At 43.1% G+C, this 22,476-nt stretch overlaps 1 protein-coding gene across 11 annotated transcripts in view; it reads left to right on the top strand.

Annotated features, from left to right (window-relative positions):
• PEX3 (peroxisomal biogenesis factor 3) overlaps positions 1-22,476 on the top strand; it is a 219,380-nt gene that overhangs the window by 111,225 nt on the left and 85,679 nt on the right. For all 11 annotated transcript variants that reach the window (XM_075862647.1, XM_075862645.1, XM_075862648.1 and 8 more), the window contains 4 exons: positions 5,039-5,082; positions 5,852-5,976; positions 20,913-20,979; positions 21,429-21,483. In XM_075862647.1, coding sequence (XP_075718762.1) covers positions 5,039-5,082; positions 5,852-5,976; positions 20,913-20,979; positions 21,429-21,483 — 291 coding nt within the window. The remainder of the gene's footprint in view (positions 1-5,038; positions 5,083-5,851; positions 5,977-20,912; positions 20,980-21,428; positions 21,484-22,476) is intronic.

Here is a 22,476-nt window from a genome sequence, read left to right as displayed (position 1 = left end):
ATGGTGCGTGGCTTCGTGATTTTCACGCTTATGCCATCCTTAAGACACGCGGTTTTGATGTTTAGAAAAAGCAATGAAGGAAGTGCTTTTATTTTTTCCTTAATTTCTTTATCTACTGTTGTGCGAATCACGCGCGACACACGGAAGTATAGGACATGTCGCGAGTTTTACGCAGCGGACATACGCTGCGTGAAAATCATGGACTGTCTGAACAGCCCCATTGACTAACATAGGTCCGTGCGACGCATGTGATTAAATAAGGCCTTAAATCGCCTGACCCCTCAATGGCCACAGCTATCCAAAGTTCGTTTCTGTGCTCTTCTCTCCTGAAGTCCCCCTCTTGCCCTAAATATTGTTGTTTAAGCTTTTCACTCCTTCTATGGTAATTTCTTTTTACTCTATGACGAAGGATCTTAACCCCGCCCACCACCGCCGCCTGTCCAGCCCTAAATGCCGAAATCTCGTTACAAATATCGCGCATGCGTGCTTCACTACCCTTCCCGGCTTCTGCTGCTTTAGTGTCTCAATGCGCAAGCGCGGGATTTCATGTGCATTGGAGTGAGAGAAGCTGTCAATCAAAAAGAAGGAGGCGGAGTCAACTCTGAAACGCCGGAGGAATGAATATCGGACTCTTTTTCGAGTGAAGATTTGACTCTTTTCTGCTCATTTGCAGAAAAATGGAATACTAAAGGTACAGAGCTTACTTAGAACATATTTATAGGACCCACTTTCACAAGGTATTTCTGGGTTGATAGCTAAAATGTTGGCGACAGGTTCCCTTTAAGCTTTCCTTGAACAGCTGTTTCAGGGACCATAATGCTATGTAGGTTGTGTGAGAATTGGCCATCTAGCAGCCCAGATTCTACGCTAGGGGCAATTGATAACATGGAGAGCAGTTTTCTGCTCGCTGAGCAAGAAGGTGGGATAGTAGCATGGAGGTATAGGCCGATGATGCACCTCAGTGGATAATAGTTATCAGGCAGGGTAGAGGGAAGAATGTCTGCAAGACTAGTCCTGATATGGAACACCCAAATAATTTTGCCAAGTTGGCGAATAAAGGGAACATCTGCAGCAGAACACTTTCTCTAGCAACCAGGAAATGTTTTCTCCAGAAAGGAGGAGAATAGTAGTTCATGGTAGGCCAGACATGTGCTGGTAGTGGAGGGATTCAAATATTAGGCAAACTGATAGGGCAATCTGTCACAAAGACTGGTAATGCCGAACGGTGTGTTATCTTCCGGGGGTCTTAGTTCCACATATCGCGTGTCGGGTTGGCAGATTATTGGGAGGGGCTGGACTAGACCCAACAGTCATGATGCACATTGGCACAAATGACAAAGTTAGAGGTACACTACCGTTCAAAAGATTAGAGTCACTTAGAAATTTCCTTATTTTTTTCAATGAAGATAACATTAAATTAATCAGAAATACACTCTATACATTGTTAATGTGCTAAATGACTATTCTAGCTGCAAACGTCTGGTTTTTAATGCAATATCTACATAGGTGTATAGAGGCCCATTTCCAGCAGCCATCACTCCAGTGTTCTAATGGTACATTGTGTTTGCTAACAGTGTTAGAAGGCTAATGGATGATTAGAAAATACTTGAAAACCCTTGTGCAATTATGTTAGCACCGCTGTAAACAGTTTTGCTGTTTAGAGGAGCTATAAAACTGACCTTCCTTTGAGATAGTTGAGAATCTGGAGCATTACATTTGTGGGTTCGATTAAACTCTCAAAATGGCTAGAAAAAGAGAGCTTTCATGTGAATCTCGACAGTCTATTCTTGTTCTTAGAAATGAAGGCTATTCCATGCGAGAAATTGCCAAGAAACTGAAGATTTCCTACAACGGTGTGTATTACTCCCTTCAGAGGACAGCACAAACAGGCTCTAACCAGAGTAGAAAGAGAAGTGGGAGGCCCCGCTGCACAACTGAGCAACAAGACAAGTACATTAGAGTCTCTAGTTTGAGAAATAAATGCCTCACAGGTCCTCAACTGGCAGCTTCATTAAATAGTACCCGCAAAACGCCAGTGTCAACGTCTACAGTGAAGAGGCGACTCCGGGATGCTGGCCTTCAGGGCAGAGTGGCAAAGAAAAAGCCATATCTGAGACTGGCTAATAAAAGGAAAAGATTAATATGGGTAAAAGCACACAGACATTGGACAGAGGAAGATTGGAAAAAAGTGTTATGGACAGACGAATCGAAGTTTGAGGTGTTTGGATCACACAGAAGAATATTTGTGAGACGCAGAACAACTGAAAAGATGCTGGAAGAGTGCCTGACGCCATCTGTCAAGCATGGTGGTGGTAATGTGATGGTCTGGGGTTGCTTTGGTGCTGGTAAAGTGGGAGATTTGTACAAGGTAAAAGGGATTTTGAATAAGGAAGGCTATCGCTCCATTTTGCAACGCCATGCCATACCCTGTGGACAGCGCTTGATTGGAGCCAATTTCATCCTACAACAGGACAATGACCCAAAGCACACCTCCAAATTATGCAAAAACTATTTAGGGAAGAAGCAGGCAGCTGGTATTCTATCTGTAATGGAGTGGCCAGCGCAGTCACCAGATCTCAACCCCATAGAGCTGTTGTGGGAGCAGCTTGACCGTATGGTACGCAAGAAGTGCCCATCAAGCCAATCCAACTTGTGGGAGGGGCTTCTGGAAGCATGGGGTGAAATTTCTCCTGATTACCTCAGCAAATTAACAGCTAGAATGCCAAAGGTCTGCAATGCTGTAATTGCTGCAAATGGAGCATTCTTTGACGAAAGCAAAGTTTGAAGGAGAAAATTATTATTTCAAATAAAAATCATTATTTCTAACATTGTCAATGTCTTGACTATATTTTCTAGTCATTTTGAAACTCATTTGATAAATATAAGTGTGACTTTTCATGGAAAACACAAAATTGTCTGGGTGTATGTGTGTATACATATATATGTGTATATATTTGTGTGTGTGTGTGTGTGTGTGTGTGTGTATATATATATATATGTATATATATATATGTGTATATATTTGTGTATGTATATATTTGTGTATGTGTATGTATATATATGTGTATATATTTGTGTATGTATATATATATATATATATGTGTGTATATATATATATATATATATATATATTTATTTATTTGTGTGTGTTCAAAAAAATATTTTTAATTTAATTGGTATTTTTTGTCTCTGCCACCTAAAAGAAAATCACAGTGCCCAAGTAGATAGTGCCAGTTCCCACATAGATAGGGCCCACATAGTGCTACACAGTTCCAATGTAGGTGGAAACTTTATAGGTTTATAGTTTGTAGGTGGAAACTTTACAGACACTTTGGTAAAGTTTCTGTTGGACTTACTCACACAGCACAGCGTTATCTCACCAGATCACGCTGTGCTGTCACATACTCCCACAGTAACTTTACCAAAGTGTCAGGAGTGTGAATAGACATTGCGTCCTGGCTGGAGGCGATGTCTATTCACTCTCAAGACACTTCGGTAAAGTTAATGTGGAAGTATGTGACAGCACAGCGTAATCTGGCGAGATCACGTTGTGCTGCAAAGTACAGCTAAAAATGAATGAAGAGAAGTGTATGACGCTGATTGGTCACTGATTGGTCAGCGTCATACACTTCTCTTTACAACGCCCAGTTGGTAAAAAGGTAAAAAATGCCCAGTTGTATATTAAGAAGCTAATTTGCATAAATCTAAAATAGTTTTTAACTTGCTCAAAAATCATCGTTTTTCAAAATAAAAAACACTGTTGTTATCTACATTACAGCGCCGATCACATTATGTAGGAGATAGGGCACTTATAATCTGGTGACAGAGCCTCTTTAAGGTCCAAACAAGATTGGTCATTAAGAGGTTAATACACAACATCTTTGTAATTCTCACATGCAATGCAAAACATTTGCAGCATCTCTTTGGTCTAGCTGATTAAGGGTCCCTAATCCTCATTACTGCCATGTATTGTCTCCAAGTTGCTTATTATTAAGGCCTCGTGCACACTTCCGACAGGGTTTTCACGGCCGTTTTTGACGGATCCGTGTGTCCGTTTTATTGGCCGTGTGTACTCCGTGTTTCCGTTACCGTGGGCCGAGCATGGTACTGTCCAGGGTGCTGAAAGAGTTAATGGGCTGCACTGATCGGCGGTACCTCTTTCAGCCCCCTTGACAGTACCATGTTCGGCGCTCGGAAAATACAATTTTAATGTAATAAAAATAAAAAATAAATTTCATACTTACTTTCCTCCTTTCCGGCCTCCAGCGATGACGTTGCATCCATGTCGCCGCTGCAGCCAATCACAGGCTGTAGTGACGGTCACGCACGTCAGGATGACGTCAGAAGGCCGGCCTCCAGGAATGATGCTTCATCCCACGTGACCGCCTCTGCAGCCAATCACAGGCTGCAGCGGCCTCTGCAATCACAGGCTTCCGCGTCATTCTGTAAGGTCGGACTGGAGGAAGAAGAGGGACAACGAGTATGAACTGATTTTTATTTTATTTTTAATCAGCAGCCTCTTTTCCCTATCAGTGATTGATAGAGACAAGCGGCTGCCGATTAGTGTAATATTTCTGTTATGTTTTACTGCCCGCCCGGCGGTTGCTAGGCAACGGCTCCATCACACACGGACGGCACACGGATGCCTTCCGTGTGCCTTCAGTTTTTTTGACGGCCCCATTGACTTGCATGGGCCTCACGGTCACGGAATCCCGGACCAAAGTAGAACATGCTCTACTTTGGATCGGAACGGAGCCCGGACTGTCAAAAAAAACTGAAGTGTGCATGGCCCCATTGAAATGAATGGGTTCAGGGTACTAGCCGTCAGAAAAACGGCTAGCACCCTGAAGAAAAAAAAACTGAAGTGGGCATGGGGCCTAAGGGGGTTCTTCTTGTTTTGTTTTTTTTTGTATATTTGCGTCACATTTCAAATGAGTACATTTATGTAATATGAGTGTATATGTTACATATGAGCTTGAGTGATATATTAGAACATTTAATGTATTTGTTAACCTTCAAATACATTTCATTTTTGCAGACCGTCAAACAAGATCGAAATATGGGAAGATCTAAAGATTATTAGTAAGTGCGGTCTGATCTTACATTTGCTTTGTTTTCAGAAGAAAAAGTTTCATACTGGCTTGATACAGCAGAAGACTTGTATATGATGCAGAACAGCTGTATCTTTCGCTTAGACTTGAATCAGTCAGTCCCGTGGACCTGACGGGTTCAGTGTTAACGGGTCCTGCGTGGATCCACCTGTAATCTATCACATCTAAATTATGAACTTAGATGTGATGGATAACAAGTGGATCCTGCTGACCTTACGCTTACAGGATTCAGAAAACGATATAGCTACTAGCTACCTTTTATGCAGGATACAGAGCAGCTGTATCTTAAAAATGAAAAAAGATTTTTCTAATAAAGACGAATTTGAAAGTTGCACCAAACACGCTGACTGACATTTTTATTTAAAAAAAATCGCTTTCATAGGTTTACATAGCCTTTAAAGCTTTGTCGCAATCAGAAAAACCACAGCTCAAAGACTTTCCATAGAGACTGCGATTTATAAGGCTAGGGCTACATACAGACTTTTGTAGTAAAGCTTTTTTCTACATACGATTCACATGAGATTTTCCATTGCTTTTCATAGTACTCTATAGAGGACATTAATCAGAAAGCCCATCATTAATATACTAAAATAAATCTTCCACTTAGTACCAAAAGAAAGGCATTTGTCCAGCAAAAAAAACCTAAAGTTTAAAGGTTTCCATGTACTTCATTAGATTAGCGTGTACAGATAGAAATAATGACTGTTTTCATGTTTGTTTTTTTTCTCTGTCATTCGCAGGTTTTACTAGAAGTATAGTAGCCGTTTACAGTACCTGCATGCTTGTTGTGCTCCTGAGAGTTCAGCTTAACATTATTGGTGGATATATCTACCTAGATAATTCTTCTGTGAGAAAGAATAACAATGTAGGTAAAAAGTACAAACAGTCTATTTTGATTAAATATCTTTTTTTTTTTTTTTTTTTTTTAACTCTGTAATTTGTTATTTTAGCATTTGTTTAGCACAAACAAAATTCATAAAATCATTCAGCAGTCAATGGCTAAACCATAATTTTACTGAAGATGTGTACCAACAACCAGAATTGCATAGTTGACTATTTTCTATGTCAGAGGGGCCTACAATTAACAGCCTGAAAAAGAACTGGTGTAATAGTGGAGTTCACTGTCTAGTGTCACCCACTATTACTACCTCCTTTTATATTAAGGTCACTAGGGTTATGCCTAGCTGTCCTACGTTTTCTCTTGTAGTAATGCCAATCTAATCGCTTTGCTGCTAAGTAAGTGTGCGTGTGTACGCGGTAATTCTCGACACAGTGTATAGTAAATATAGGTTTATTACTAATACAAATCACACTAAGATATATAACACAAAATACACAACAGTAAATATAATCATAATATAGTATCAGTATACCTCAATACACATAATAATGTAATATTTATTGAATATACTGACACTACACGTGGTACAGTATTATTAGTATGATATACTATACGAACACCCGTCACTTACCTAAACATAAATATATATTCACGATATAGTACCAGTACACCTAAATACATATAATAACTTAATATGTACTAAGTACACCAATACTACACGTGGCACAGTACCAGTACAATATGTTACAATACTATACTAGCACCCACCTACGTACCTAAACATAAATATACAATGCACTCACTCACGCTTGCTTCTGTGACCCACCCCCACCCCCACCGGGCTCTGACTGTCCCTGCTACTAGTGGGTTAAATACCACGGGAAAGTTGTAGACTAGGGAAGGAAAAGGCTAAAGTAAAAGGTTATTTGTCCAGGGGAAGTCACATGGGGAGAAGGGTAGGATAATGACATGGGGAAATGCTCATTATATAGGGGGAGAGAAAGCACATGGAGAGGGGGAGGATACTTAGCGGTGATCCGGAGGGAGAGCGTGATCCTTCTGTGATGGGCGCAGGAAGCAAGAGAGGGGAGAGCAATCTCTCTGTGCACTTCTTTATGCATCACATACTCCTGCACACAGGGCCAGCCTTAGGACAGATGGAGCCCCGTGCAAAATTATCTTTCGGTGGCCCACCCGCATCATAAAAAAATTCCCCATAAAAAAAGTATAATGCCCGCCAAAGTATAATGCCCTATTTAGTGCCCCCCATACAGTATAATAATATTTCATAATATATTATAACCCCTTGAAGGACACAGTATTTTGTCCTCTAATTGTGCCCACACATTATTATGCCTCTGTAGTGCCCCTACACAGTATAATGTACGCTTAGTAGCCTCCACACAGTATAAAGCCCCCCTCCCCTGGCTACCACACACAGCCTCTCTTGTAAATAGTGCCCCCCTGTAGATTGTGCCATAAAGCCTGCCTGTAGACAGTGCCATAATCCCCCACCTCCTCCTTGTAGACAGTGCCATAATCCCCCACCCCCCGTGTAGATCGTGCCATATAGCCCCACACCTCCCCCTTGTAGACAGTGCGCCCAAACAGAAAAAAAATTGTACTCCCCTAAGCTCCATTCCCACAAAGAACTCAGCTGCTTCTCGATGGGATTCTTGCGTAGGCCAGAGTGATCCTGTAGCCTAGTACAGAGTTTCCCTACCAAAAATTGTTTTGAGAAAGACCGAAAACTGCTAAAAACAAGCACTACACCCTTAGGGTATGTTCACACAAGGCAAAAAAAATCTGCCTCAAAATTCCTTTCGGAATTTTGGATCGGATTTTGAATTGATAGCGTTATTTGATGTTTTTTTTGCGTTCTTTTTTTTTTTTAAGCTGTTGAATCTAATGCAAAGGCGCTGGCAAAAAAGCACCAAACGGGCGCCGCAGGTATTTTCTGCCTTTTATTCATTTCAATTGGAGGTCAGAGGTGGAAATCACTTGAAGACCATCAGCCACCCACTCACAATAAAACGGCCATCAGCCTCCCACTCACAATAAAATGACCATCAGCCCCCCACTCACAGTAAAATGACCATCAGCCCCCCCACTCACAGATTCTCCTTGAAGTTAGCGCCACACAGTCCCCTAGTAGTTAGTGCCACACAGTCCCATAGTAGTTAGTGCCACACAGTCCCCTTGTAGTTATCGCCACACAGTCCCCTTGTAGTTAGCCCCACACAGTCCCTTTTAGGTAGCGCCCCACAGCCCCCTTGTAGGTAGCGCCCCACAGCTCCCTTGTAGGTAGCGCCCCATAGCTCCCTTGTAGGTAGCGCCCCGCAGCCCCCTTGTAGGTATTGCCCCGCAGCCCCCTTGTAGGTAGCGCCCCGCAGTCCCCTTGTAGGTACCGCCCCGCAGCCCTCTTGTAGGTAGCGCTCCGCAGCCCCCTTGTAGGTAGCGCTCCGCAGCCCCCTTGTAGGTAGCGCTCCGCAGCCCCCTTGTAGGTAGCGCCCCGCAGCCCCCTTGTAGGTAGCGCCCCGCAGCCCCCTTGTAGGTAGCGCCCCGCATCCCCCTTGTAGGTAGCGCCACCCAGCCCCCTTGTAGGTAGCGCCACGGAGCCCCCTTGTAGATGAAGATACTTCCCTGCTCTAGTGGCTTCATGGGGGGGGGGGCGTCCTCGCGCTCGGCACGGGCGCCCTCATACTCGATGTAGCCGCTATAGCGGATACAGCGGTAGTGACTCCACTGAGAGAAAAAGCACCTGGGCAGAAAGACGGCTGCTGAGTCGCTGGGCCTGGGCGCTTCTGAAACAAGCAGGGGAAAGAAGCCAGCGCAGCACCCCCTTCCACCTGCTGGCGTGATGCATCCCGTGCAATGGCAGAGGTCGCATACCCCTGAGGCCGTCCCTGCATGCATGTGCAAAGGGGGGGAGGTAGCGACAACTAGAGTTCTTGGAATGCATGGCTCCAGCTCCCCTGATGAGTGTAAGAGAAGCAAAGGAAATCTCAAATCTCTCTAAACAAAACCATGCAGCTGGCTGGAGCCGACTGTTTGAGCTCGTTACCTGGCAAATATTTCCCACCAGATATCGGTGTGTATTCACACTTATACCCAATAAGTGTGAATACACACCGATATCTGGTTGGACATATATACATATAGTCCTTCTCAATTAATTAGAATATCATCAAAAAGTTAATTTATTTCAGTAACTCAATTCAAAAAGTGAAACTCATATATTATATAGATTCATTACACACAGAGTAATCTATTTCCAGCATTTTTTACTTTTAATGTTGATGATTATGGTAACAGTTAATGAAAACCCAAAATTTAGTGTCTCAGAAAATTAGAATATTATATAAGCCCAATTTCAAAAATTATTTTTACTACCGAAATATAGGCCTACCGAAAAGTATGTACAGTATATGCACTCAATACTTGGTTGGGGCTCCTTTTACATGAATTACTGCATCAATGCGGCGTGGCATGGAGGCGATCAGCCTGTTGCACTGCTGAGGTGTTATGGAAGCCCATTGTTGGGTCTGGTGTGTCTCATCTTTCCCTTGACAATACCCCATAGATTCTCTATGGGGTTTAGGTCAGGCGAGTTTACTGGCCAATCAAGCACAGTGATACTGTGGTTATTAAACCAGGTATTGGTACTTTTGGCAGTTTGGGCAGGCACCAAGTCCTGCTGGAAAATTATATCAGCATCTCCATAACGCTTGTCAGCAGAGGGAAGCACGAAGTACTCTAAAATTTGCTGGTAGACGGCTGCGCTGACTCTAGACTTGACATAACACAGTGGACCAACACCAGCAGATGACACAGCTCTCCAAACCATCACTGAGTGTGGAAACTTCACACTGGACCGCAAGCAACTTGTATTGATGACTCTCCACTCTTCCTCCAGACTCTGGTACCTTGTTTTCCCAATGAAATGCTAAATTTACTTTCATCTGAAAACAGGACATTGGTCCACTGTGTTATATCAAGTCCAGAGTCAACGCAGCCTTTACACAGCCATCTACGTTTTTCTTTTGTTGAAAGTTCACTAGGAGATTTCCCTGTTTAACAAAAGGCTCATCTCAACAGAAGTGTACAATAGCCATACAAATATCAAAGTCTCTTAAAGAACATGTATTCATAAACACCTAGCAATAAATGGAGCATTTTGACAATTTGAATATTGCACTGCCCTAACAAACTCTACATTAGGCATAACAGTGTGCCAGTTTTTTTCCAGAGTGTTCCTTTAATCCCCTAATAGTTACAATGAAATTGGAAAAACCGGGGGGGGCTATCCAAGATGGTCGCACATTGAAGAAGCTCCGCGACTCCTGGGCACAACAAAAGCTAACTTTTGAGGCAAACTTTACCCAGATTTATTCCCGATACAACCATGACTCGAGTCTGCTGTCCTCGTACCAGAGAACGCTTACGTTCCCGCCATGTCGGCCATATGAGAGGACGACCTGCAGGCTTCATCTGAGCTCATTGCTGAATCCCACGACGAGGGTTCTCCCTCGTCACCACTTTCGGAACGACCGATTTCCACCAGAGATGCCTTCCTGCTCAGGAAATTCAAACAGCTTCTCCAGCAAGAGCTACAACTAACAGCTACTAAGCTGTCCAAAGACCTCACGAAAGGGATACGTGAGTTGGGACGAATACTCTAGACACTAAAATAGACGACGCCATTAAAGTGTTGACTGCATACGACTCAGGATTAGACTCCATAAGAGCAGACCTGTACTCCGTACTGCTGCACTTGGAGGACTCTGAGAATCGTCGTGCACATCGGGGGTAACCTCCGAATCAGAGGCCTACCCGAATCTTTCGAGGACTTGAACTGGGGGGAGATTGGCGCCAAATCTCCCTATAGACAGGTTGGAGATGGACCGTGTTCATAGATCCCTCAGCCCGAAAAGATCAAACGGTAAGCCACGTGACATAGTGGTTAAACTGACTTATTATGCCACCAAGCAAACCCTGACACAAAGGGCCAGGGCCATGTCCACCTTGATATTAAGGGCCACGAATACCTAATATTTGCTGTCCTGTCTCCTTGTCATTATTCAGAAGAGATGCGGCATGAAACCTCTCCTTGCCGTCCTTCAACAGCACCAGATTGGTCTCCCTAGAACTCCTATTCCCCTGTCCTGATTTGGGAGAAACCTATGCACCATTAAGATCCACAACTATTCCGTCACCTGATAGGGACTCTGAAACCCACTTGATAGGGTCTCATCAATACCTGGACTGATTGTCCAAGTCGGGCTATGTATCCTTTACCAAACTTTAATGGTCCTTGGTACTGCAAGAGACGACCCTCGCACAATAGCTGTTGTATGCCTTTGTTTCGAAATCATTGCTATGTTCCTAAAGTCATATGAATGCTATGTGTACATATTTACAGTATGTTCCTCAGAGATACCACTATTACAGTTTTGACTGTATTTTTACGCATTTAGTGCATAACATTTTCTTTTCTACCTCTTGATCGCTTATTGGCTCACTGTCCAGCCTGCCAGACACATCCTGCTTTGCCACTTGTTTGTATTGTGTATCTGGCCAGCTGTATTTATGTCTTTGCTGTTGTTTACCTCTAGTTTAGGTCCACAACTGCAACGCCTATGACACACACCCACTGTACCTAGTGTGCCCCCTTCCCTGCCTGCTGTACAGAATTATTTGATTAATCACCTGCCGAGTGTTATGTTTCCCGACTTACAAATCTTGCACGGAAACGCTACTATGAGCTCTATTAGCCCGACACCTGAATCCTTTATAACTTTACCATTTATCATCATATGTTTACCCCCCTTCTCATCCATTAACTTTTTTTTGTTTTGTTTGTTCACTTTACCTACGATGTTGTTACTGCACCTTTGTGCTCAGTTGCTGGTGCCCCCCACATTTAAAAGTAGTACTCACCATACTACGGAACCTACTTTGGCCACTCCAGGCACACCATGTTCTTTGTTTTATTTTTTTTCCTTCCCCTTTCTCTCCTCTCCCTCTTCCCTACTCCCTTGTCGGTTTGGGATTAACATAGTTACCATTCGGCCCCTGATATGGCTCCCACATCCCTGAGAAGATCAATTCCCATAATGTCCAGGGCTTTAGCCCTCCACACAAACGTTCGAAGGCCTACCACTTCTACAAAACTTGTCACGCCGACATCATTTGCCTTCAGGAAACTAGATTTTCCACCTCCTTTCGTTCAAAATATGCAATTACCCAATCTTCCATGGTGCTTATGCCCACAAGAAGAGATGAGGAGTAATTATCGCCTTTAGGAAGAATCTTCCTTTTATCTGTACCAAGGAAATTATAAATCCTACTGGACGCTACGTGATATTGGTGGGAACGCTATATGATGTCGATGTGACTCTTGTAGGTTATTATGGCACCAATGACTTCCAGATGAGCTTGTTTTTTTTCAGCCCTTTTTTAACCACTCCCTGACCAGAGGCTTCCCCCACATCCTCACCATGCCCATTTTTCAAGTATTAGCCATGTGCCGATTTAAAAGCAAATTGTTCTTCTATTCCTCTTCCAACCTACATGTATTTGGAATTGTTTTTTCTCAGAACATGTTGTGCTTCCATATTGTATAAAAAACATAATAGATACATTTTACTTTTTTGAAAATGTAAAAGGAAAAAAGGGAAATTAATTTAAAAAAAAAATGTGAATATGTCATTTTACATGTTTGTTTTCTTTTGTTTTTTTTTACACCTGGTGCATGCCACTGGGTAAACGCACCTAAATACATATTTGGCAACTTCTTCTGGCTCAAACTATACCAAATATGTGTGCATTTCATACAGGCTGGGCGCAAGGCAGAGCTTACAATGAATGGTGTGCAAGCCCCAGCCTACAACTGTACAATATATCCATATATATGATAGGAAAGATAAACCGAGAGAGATAGGTAGATATAAATAATAATAATCTTTATTTATATAACACAAATAACAAATCGTAATTTAGATAGATATAGAAAGATATATATATATATATATATATCTGATTTCATATCGATCATCTATCTGAACTCATATCTATTATCTTTCTCAGATCTATCATCTATTTATCTATGTGTCTGTCTCCTATCTATCGATCTATCTATCGATCAGATATCTGTCTCATATATATTGATATATAGTATAGTTCTAGGCTGGGACTACACAGCGACTTTGGCCACGACACAGGTCCCATGGCCAAAAATCTCTTTGTCCGGTAGCCTACATCGCAAGTAAAATTACCGCAATCTCTTTCACTGTCATTACTTGACATGTAGGCTACTGAACATAGTGATCTTTAGCCGTGCAACTTGTCTCGCGGCCAAAGTCGCCATGTTGCCCCAGCCTAAGGCTACATGCACACGTTGCGTATTTTGCTTCGTAAAATACGCAGCAAAATCGCAGGAAACCGCAAAAAATTTGTCAAAAAAAACGCACCTAAATCTCTGCGTTTTTCATGCTGCGTATTTCTGTAGAATTACAGGAATAGAATTAACAAGTGGAATCACGAGATACATTGACATGCTGCGGTTTCGATAATATGCACCGCGGGTCAATTCACATCCCGAAAAATGCCGCAGTGTGGGCATGAGATTACCTGGAATCTAATTGTCTGTTCTGGTACTGTATTATGCTTCGTTTTTGCCGCAAGCAAATACGCGCTGAAAAACTTCACGTAATACACCATGTGAATTGACCCTAAAGCGATACTATATATCAATATATATTAGATAGATAGATCGATAGATGTTAGATCGATAGATGTTAGATAGATAGATGTTAGATAGATAGATAGATAGATATTCGATACACTGACTGAGCGATACACAGACACAGTGGCGTAACTACCGCTGTAGCCGCCGACACGCCCCCCTATGCCCAGTGGCACCACTAGCAGTCATTATGGCTGCTACAGCGGTAGCGACACCACTACCGGCCTACGCCGCCCGCCCCCCAACATTTATGGGCGGGTAACGTCATTGCGTCGTTCAGCCCCAGCAGACCTGCTCAGAAGAGAGCAGGTCTAAATTGCCACCGGACGGCGCGGGAAGGGGATCATGTGAGTATGTAAAGTTTTTGGATTTTTTCTAATAAAACTGTAAGTGGCATTATCTACAGAGGAGGGGTCTATATGTGCGGATGTAGAGCACTGTCTACAGGGGAAGCTATATGTAGGGCACTATCTACAGGGTTGGGCTATATGTCGGACAATATATACAGGTGGAGCTATATGTGAGGCACTATCTACAGGGAGCACTATATATAAGGGGAGCTATTTGTAGGCCAATATCTACAGGGGTGGGCTTAATGTGTAACACTATATACAGGGGTGGGTTACCTGTGGGGCACTATATACAGGGGGGCTATATGTAGGGCGCTGTCTACATTGGTGGCTATATGTTTTTACACTATATACAGGGTGAGCTATATGTGAGTCACTATCTAGAGAGGTGGGTTATATGTGGAGCACTATCTTTAGGGGGAGCTATATGTAGGGCAGAACGGTGGCTCAGTGGTTAGCACTATTGCCTTGCAGCTTTGGATTCTATATGTGGGTACTATCTACAGGGGGCTGTATGTGGGGCACTATTTACACTGGCTTCTATGTAGGGCACTATCAACAGAGGCTCTATGGGGTCACTATCTACTGGGGGGGCTATGCGGGCACTATCTACAGGGGGCACAGTGTGTGTGTTTGGGACACAGTGTATGGTACTATTATAATCGGGGACACAGTGCATGGCGCTATTATAATCGGGGACACAGTGCATGGCGCTATTATAATTAGAGGAGCAGTGTATGGCGCTATTTTATTTAGGGGCGTTGAGAATTTTATCATCGTTTATAGGTGCAGAAATATTTGAGAAGTAAGAAGCTGAAAACATCTGAGCGGAAAACTGCAGAAATGGGTTGTAGCCGGGAGAAGTCATCATAGACTTTTGGACCGGATGGAGAAGAAAAGCAAAAAAGAATTACAATCTGAGATATCACCAGTGAGTCACTTAATGTAAATGTTTGTTATGCCTCTAATTAGTACTGTAGTCACTGTATGATCTGTAGCGAGATGATGGGTGGTTTGATTATGATATGATTTTGGGAAACTGCATTTCCCAGGATGTCCTTACCATTGTTCGGGCCATGCTGGGAGCTTTAGTTTCACGCCGTACAAATCTATACAGCATACAAATCTATACGTCAGGGGTTGCACTAAATTGAGCTGTATTTGTTCTGGTGCTTTATATATATGTTGTGAGCTTTATTCTGGTGTTGTATATATGTACTGAGCTTGGTTCTGGTGCCGTGTGTATGTATATATATATATTAAGCTGTTCTGGAGCTATATATGTCAGAGCTTGGTTCGGATGCTGTAATTATATAGGATATCTTTATAATAACAAAATTGCAGGGCAGATGGAGTTGTTTTCAATTCAATGTATATTTAATGGGAATCTGTCTGGTATTTACACTACCGTTCAAAAGTTTAGGGTCACTTAGAAATTTCCTTATTTTTGCAAGAAAAGCACAGTTTTTTTCAATGAAGATAACATTAAATTTAATCAGAAATACACTCTATACATTGTTAATGTGCTAAATGACTATTCTAGCTGCAAGCATCTGGTTTTTAATGCAATATCTACATAAATGTATAGAGGCCCATTTCCAGCAACCATCACTCCATTGTTCTAATGGTACATTGTGTTTGCTAACTGTGTTAGAAGGCTAATGGATGATTAGAAAACACTTGAAAACCCTTGTGCAATTATGTTAGCACCGCTGTAAACAGTTTTGCTGTTTAGAGGAGCTATAAAACTGACCTTCCTTTGAGCTAGTTGAGAATCTGGAGCATTACATTTGTGGGTTCGATTAAACTCTCAAAATGGCTAGAAAAAGAGAGCTTTCATGTGAAACTCGACAGTCCATTCTTGTTCTTAGAAATGAAGGCTATTCCATGCGAGAAATTGCGAAGAAACTGAAGATTTCCTACAACGGTGTGTACTACTCCCTTCAGAGGACAGCACACACAGGCTCGAACCAGAGTAGAAAGAGAAGTGGGAGGCCCCGCTGCACAACTGAGCCACAAGACAAGTACATTAGATTCTCTAGTTTGAGAAATAGACGCCTCACAGGTCCTCAACTGGCAGCTTCATTAAATAGTACCCGCAAAACGCCAGTGTCAACGTCTACAGTGAAGAGGCGACTCCGGGATGCTGGCCTTCAGGGCAGAGTGGCAAAGAAAAAGCCATATCTGAGACTGGCTAATAAAAGGAAAAGATTAATATGGGCAAAAGTACACAGACATTGGACAGAGGAAGATTGGAAAAAAGTGTTATGGACAGACGAATCGAAGTTTGAGGTGTTTGGATCACACAGAAGAACATTTGTGAGACGCAGAACAACTGAAAAGATGCTGGAAGAGTGCCTGACGCCATCTGTCAAGCATGGTGGAGGTAATGTGATGGTCTGGGGTTGCTTTGGTGCTGGTAAAGTGGGAGATTTGTACAAGGTAAAAGGGATTTTGAATAAGGAAGGCTATCACTCCATTTTGCAACGCTATGCCATACCCTGTGGACAGTGCTTGATTGGAGCCAATTTCATCCTACAACAGGACATTGACCCAAAGCACACCTCCAAATTCTGCAAGAACTATTTAGGGAAGAAGCAGGCAGCTGGTATTCTATCTGTAATGGAGTGGCCAGCGCAGTCACCAGATCTCAACCCCATAGAGCTGTTGTGGGAGCAGCTTGACCGTATGGTGCGCAAGAAGTGCCCATCAAGCCAATCCAACTTGTGGGAGGGCCTTCTGGAAGCATGGGGTGAAATTTCTCCCGATTACCTCAGCAAATTAGCAGCTAGAAAGCCAAAGGTCTGCAATGCTGTAATTGCAAATGGAGCATTCTTTGACGAAAGCAAAGTTTGAAGGAGAAAATTATTATTTGAAATAAAAATCATTATTTCTAACCTTGTCAATGTCTTGACTATATTTTCTAGTCATTTTGTAACTCATTTGAAAAATATAAGTGCGAGTTTTCATGGAAAACACAAAATTGTCTGGGTGACCCCAAACTTTTGAACGTTAGTGTATAACCCCTTGAACCCCCACCATGTGGTAGTACATGACCAGACAATATTTTGAAATGTATGTTTTTTTCAGATGCAGTAAAATCTATAAAATCAACTTTTAAAACGGTGCACGCTATATGCTAATTACTCATTAAAGGGTCATGGGACACTGCTGCTATCCTGAAGAGTCACATAGTCCTGCCTCCAAACCCACCTTTCCATGTTTGATTCAAATCCCCCTAGCTGATACAACTTTCTCGGATGCGCCGTTGCCTTGTACTACTTGGGCACGTACCGTGGAGCGTGATGTACTCTGCCCGGCTTCATCGCTGCATCGTGCAGGGGAGTATTTTTTTGGGCGGCGGTGTGGCACTATATACAAATGGTGAGAGCAGGGTGGCACTATATACAAGGGGGGAGCAGGGTGGCACTATCTACTAAGTGGGCTTTATGGCACTATTTACAAGGGGGAGGGCTGTGTGGCACTATCTACAGTGGACTGTGTGGCAATATATATAAGGGGAGGGCTGTGTGGCACTATATTTAAGGAAGGGTGGTTGTGTGGCACTATATTCTGGGGTAGCTATATAGCGCTATCTTCAGGGGGGTTTTATGGCTATATCTACAGGGGGCTATATGGCACTATCTACAAGTGGGTTGTGACACTGTCTACAGGGTTGCTGTATAGCACTGTCTACATGGGGGTTGTAGTTCACAATCTACAGGGGGCAATATCTATAAGGGGGGCTGTGTGTGGCACCTGGGAGGGGGGCCCAGTCGAAAGTTTTCTATGGGGCCCAGTCTTTCCTTGTTACGCCCCTGGATAGATCGATAGATACACAGATAGATAGTGGGGGCAGGGGATCGCCGTGAGGGGGGTAGGGATACCAGGAGGATGCGGGAGCGCCGCCAACAGGGAAAATATGTCAGTTGTCACAATGATCACATGCCCAGAGACCTCACTGATTGGTCTCTGGGCAGAGCTTCGTGATGTTGGCTGTCTTGACAGCTGAATCACGGAGCTAAATGCCACTACAGAACGGCAAACAGTGCATACAGTTAGGTCCAGAATTATTTGGACAGTGACACAATCTTCATGATTTGGGCTCTGCATGCCACCATATTGAATTTGAAATGAAACAACTGAGATGCAATTAAAGTGTAGACTTTCAGGTTTAATTCGTGGGGTTGAACAAAAATGTCCTGTGAAACGTTTAGGAATTGCAACCATTTTTCTACACAGCCTTCTCATTTCAGGGGCTCAAAAGTAATTGGACAAATTACCATTACCATAAATAAAATGTTTTGGTTTTTTTAATACTTTGTAGAGAATCCTTTGTAGGCAATGACTGCCTGAAGTCTGGAACCCATGGACATCACCAAACACTGGGTTTCGTCCTTTGTGATGCTTTTCCAGGCCTTTACTGCAGCTGTCTTCAGTTGTTGCTTGTTTGTGGGTCTTTGCGCCGTAAATTTTGTCTTAAGCAAGTGAAATGCATGCTTGATCGGTTTGAGATCTGGTGATTGACTTGGTCATTGCAGAATATTCCACTTCTTTGCCTTAAAAAACTCCTGGGTTGCTTTCTCAGTATGTTTTGGGTCATTGTCCATCTGTACTGTGAAGCGACGTCCAATCAACCTTGCTGCATTTGGTTGAATCTGAGCAGAAAGTATATCCCTGAACACTTCAGAAGTCATCCGGCTGCTTCTGTCTTCAGTCACATCATCAATAAACACTAGTGACCCAGTGCCTTTGGCAGCCATGCATGCCCATGCAATTATACTACCTACCTCCACCATGTTTTACAGAGCATGTGGTGTGCCATTCCAAGCCTTCTCCATACTTTCTTCCTCCTATCAATCTGGTACAGGTTGATCTTAGTTTCATCTGTCCAAAGAATGCTGTTCTAGAACTGGGCGGGCTTCTTTAGATGTTGTTTGGCAAAGTACAATCTGGTCTTTCTTTTTTTGAGGCTGATTAATGGACCATACCGAAAAAAATGGAGCATGTAGCCATATATTTATAAGAATGTAACAAATTTATTAGACAAATAAGACAAAGACTGTATTAAAAACATAAAAAGACAAGACTCTAGTACACAATTGTGGTATAATGGAGCGAGACAAGAAAATTGCTGGATATTATGTATAAATAGAAAGGCTGTTATTAATTACCACAAAATCTATTTTGGACCCAAATGGGTTTCATGAATTCTAATCCCATGTTAAACAATTCTAACTAGTAAAGGGGGAGAAGAAAAAATATCAGTGCATAGCAAGTATAATTCAAAAGGCAACCTTACGCATAGCAGCAAAGCAGAAAAGAGAGGCTCGCTCTCCCACAATGACCCCAACGTGCGTTTCGCTACGAGTGCTTCCTCAGGGGTTGTGTTGTGTCCTGATGGTGTCTAACTTTTATATAGTATGGAGGCCGGTGTATCTGATGTGCGCTATCGCCACGATGAGAAAAGCGGCACATGTCAGCTGACGCGACCGGAAGCGAGGCATGCCCCACTTCCGGCTCCAAGCGCTGAAGCGCAAATCCGGATTCCCGACGCGTTACGGGAGTTCCGGACATGCGCAGTGCACCTAAGGGACCAGAGGGGACAATACATCGCCGCCAGCAGCCACAGCACGCATTCGCACGTAATCAGTGGCGATAAGTTTAATTAATTAACGTTACTGCATTCCAAAGGGGGGTCATCACTCCTCACAACTTAATCTGGTAATAATCATCTTCGGTTTCATTGCCGGCAAAAAATCTCATGTTTTTTTATATCAACAATTTAAGATTTACACATCTTCACCAACAACTCAAGATAACGTACGCACCTGCAATCATTCATCATACAAAAAGATTTAACATACCTTTTTGGATCTATCCTTTCATACCATTTCTGGATAAATTTCCCGGCGTACTGGAGATGTGACGTCATGGTAGCGGTTCCAAAGTTTAAGCAATACATGTGTGAAAAGTTGTGTAAGAATAAGCTCTTTGCCTACCATGGTTTTTTTATTTCACAAATGCAATGCCCAACCTCCGTGTACGCTATCAAACGACCAATCGCCTGGGTTTCGGCAGCAAAAACTGTTGGGAAAGTCATGGCTCAAAATATATTAGACTGAAATTTTAGACAAGTGTTTCAACCGGCACTCATGCCAAAAGATTTATCCAGTACGCTGATGCAATTGAATTCTATGGCGGATCAGGGAGCTATCTGCTCCCTGCTCCACTATATACTACATAACTGTCAGGCCTGCAGCTCATAAGACGCTGGGACAGAATCCCTGCGCAGGTCGGCAAGATGATGTAACTGCATTGTGCTGGCCTATGCAAGGGTCCCATCTCTGCATCTCATAGGCTGCAGGCCTAAGGGGGCCTGCATGGCAGATCCATTCGTTATGGGAATGGGGCTAGGTAAGTATAAGGTTTTTTATTTATTTGGGGGCACTATCTACAAAGGGGGTGTGTGTGGCACTGTCTGCAAGGGGACGTGTGTCACGCTATCTACAAGGGGTCGTGTTTGACGCTATCTACAAGGGAGCTGTGTGTGGCACTGTCTACAAGGGGGGGCTGTGTGGCACTGTCTAAAGCTCGTCTGGCAAAGAGGGGTGTAGAAAAAAAGGGACTGATTATTTTTGGTGGCAGCAACAAAACCAAGAAATGCCAATATCTCTATACGTAAGAAAAACATAATTGCCAAGCTTGTCTTTTTGTTTTTTAACGTCTTGGGTGGAAATCCTCTTTTTATGGTTTTCTATAAAAGAAAAATTGTATGTATTTATTTTTTATTTTTACAGTAATTCTAAATTATCACTCTGAAAACATTTATTCTCTCTAATGAAATGTTATTCTTTTTCCAGGGATTGCAAGCATCGCCTGAGGTACAACAGCAATATCTTTCCAGTATTCAGCACCTCCTAGGAGATGGTAGGATTTAATTATATTCTTTGCTTCCCTTTAGATGGCTGATTTTAAGACTATTAGATCACACAGTTTTTGGCGCTGTTTTTGACGCAGAAACCACGCCAAAAAACAGCCAAAAACACCTCTCATTGATTTCAATGGAAGAGGTTTTTTTTCCCCTAGAGCGAAATAGAAACGTTTGTGGAAAAAAATAGCATTTCCCCCTCAAAAACCCCATTGAAATCAATGGGAGAAAAACGCAGCGTTTTTTTTACGTGGTTTTTGGCAAAAAAGCGCTTGTGGTTTTTTCCTTTGCCTGTTGAAGAAAGAGGTAAAAAAAAACCAGGACTGATTTTTCCAGGTAGAATTTTTTTGCCTGCAAAATACTCCGTGTGAACAGGGCTTTACTCCGTGCCAGAATATCTAAGACTGCAGGACTCCGGAAACGTGATTTGTATTTTCTTTTACCTCAGGTCTTACTGAGTTGACAACACTTGTGAAACAGGCAGTCCAGAGGGTGCTTGGCAGGTAAATTTAATGAAGTTAATGGCACTTTCTATTTTGTATCACTTTTTTGTGCTTCGATATTTATAATTTATTGCTCCTTAAAAGGGCTTTCCAGAGAGAAAAAAATTATGGCCTAGTCTCGGGATAGGCCATCAATATGTGATCGGTGGGGTCCGAGACTCTGCACCCCCGTCGATCAGCTATTTAGAAGGGGCCGTGGCGCTCGTGATAGCGCTGCTCACCTTTCATTCCTGTTATTGTTCCATACTGTGAAACTCTAACACACTTGTAGAAGTGGTCCTCAGTATTACAACATTTTCCCATTCAAGTAATTTCAAGTGAATGGGAGAAAGCTGTAATACTGTGAACCGCTGTTACAAGTGTGTCTGTGTTTTCCTGGCACCTCCACATTGGCACTCATAGGAGGATTTTTCGCCTCTCGTGGGACAGGAAACAACATGGACACAGAAATAAAAGGCCCCACCTCCATACCTTATCCAGTTGTTTCCTGTCCCCCTGGGAAGCATGGACGTCTCCTGCCATTGAGGAAGAGCTGGAAAGGAAAATACCCGCCCAGTGACTGTCACTGCCCGGTCCTCACGAATGTGAGGTCCGGAGGACTGGTGCAGTGAGCAGGGTCGCGGACGGCTTGCAGGCTTCCCTCCTGCTCTATGCTGTAGGCAGCCCTGGGCACGGTACCTTCTGGTAGCCTGGTTTGGTACTGAGGTATCTGGCGGACGGGGATTCATTTGGCAGGGAATCCCGTTTCTCCTCCTGGGTCTCAGCGTCCCCGGTCACATGTTAACATGTGATGTGGACCTATGACACTTATGCCAGCGGCGGCGTTATGACACTGATACCCGGAGTAGTGTGGGGATTGGCTGAAACAGCCAGGAGGCGGAGCCTACAGAATACTGGTGCCAGATTCAAAATAAAAGACTTCAGGGTAAGTGATTCCAGCGTCTCCCAAGCCACATCGGTCTCCTCTCATGTGGTGGATCCCCGCAAGTCTGC

This window comes from Rhinoderma darwinii, chromosome 4 (genome assembly GCF_050947455.1).
Source record: "Rhinoderma darwinii isolate aRhiDar2 chromosome 4, aRhiDar2.hap1, whole genome shotgun sequence".
In the NCBI taxonomy this organism is placed as follows: Eukaryota; Metazoa; Chordata; class Amphibia; order Anura; family Rhinodermatidae; genus Rhinoderma; species Rhinoderma darwinii.
Note: the sequence above shows the minus strand (reverse complement) of the source record. Positions and strands in the feature narration are given on the sequence as shown.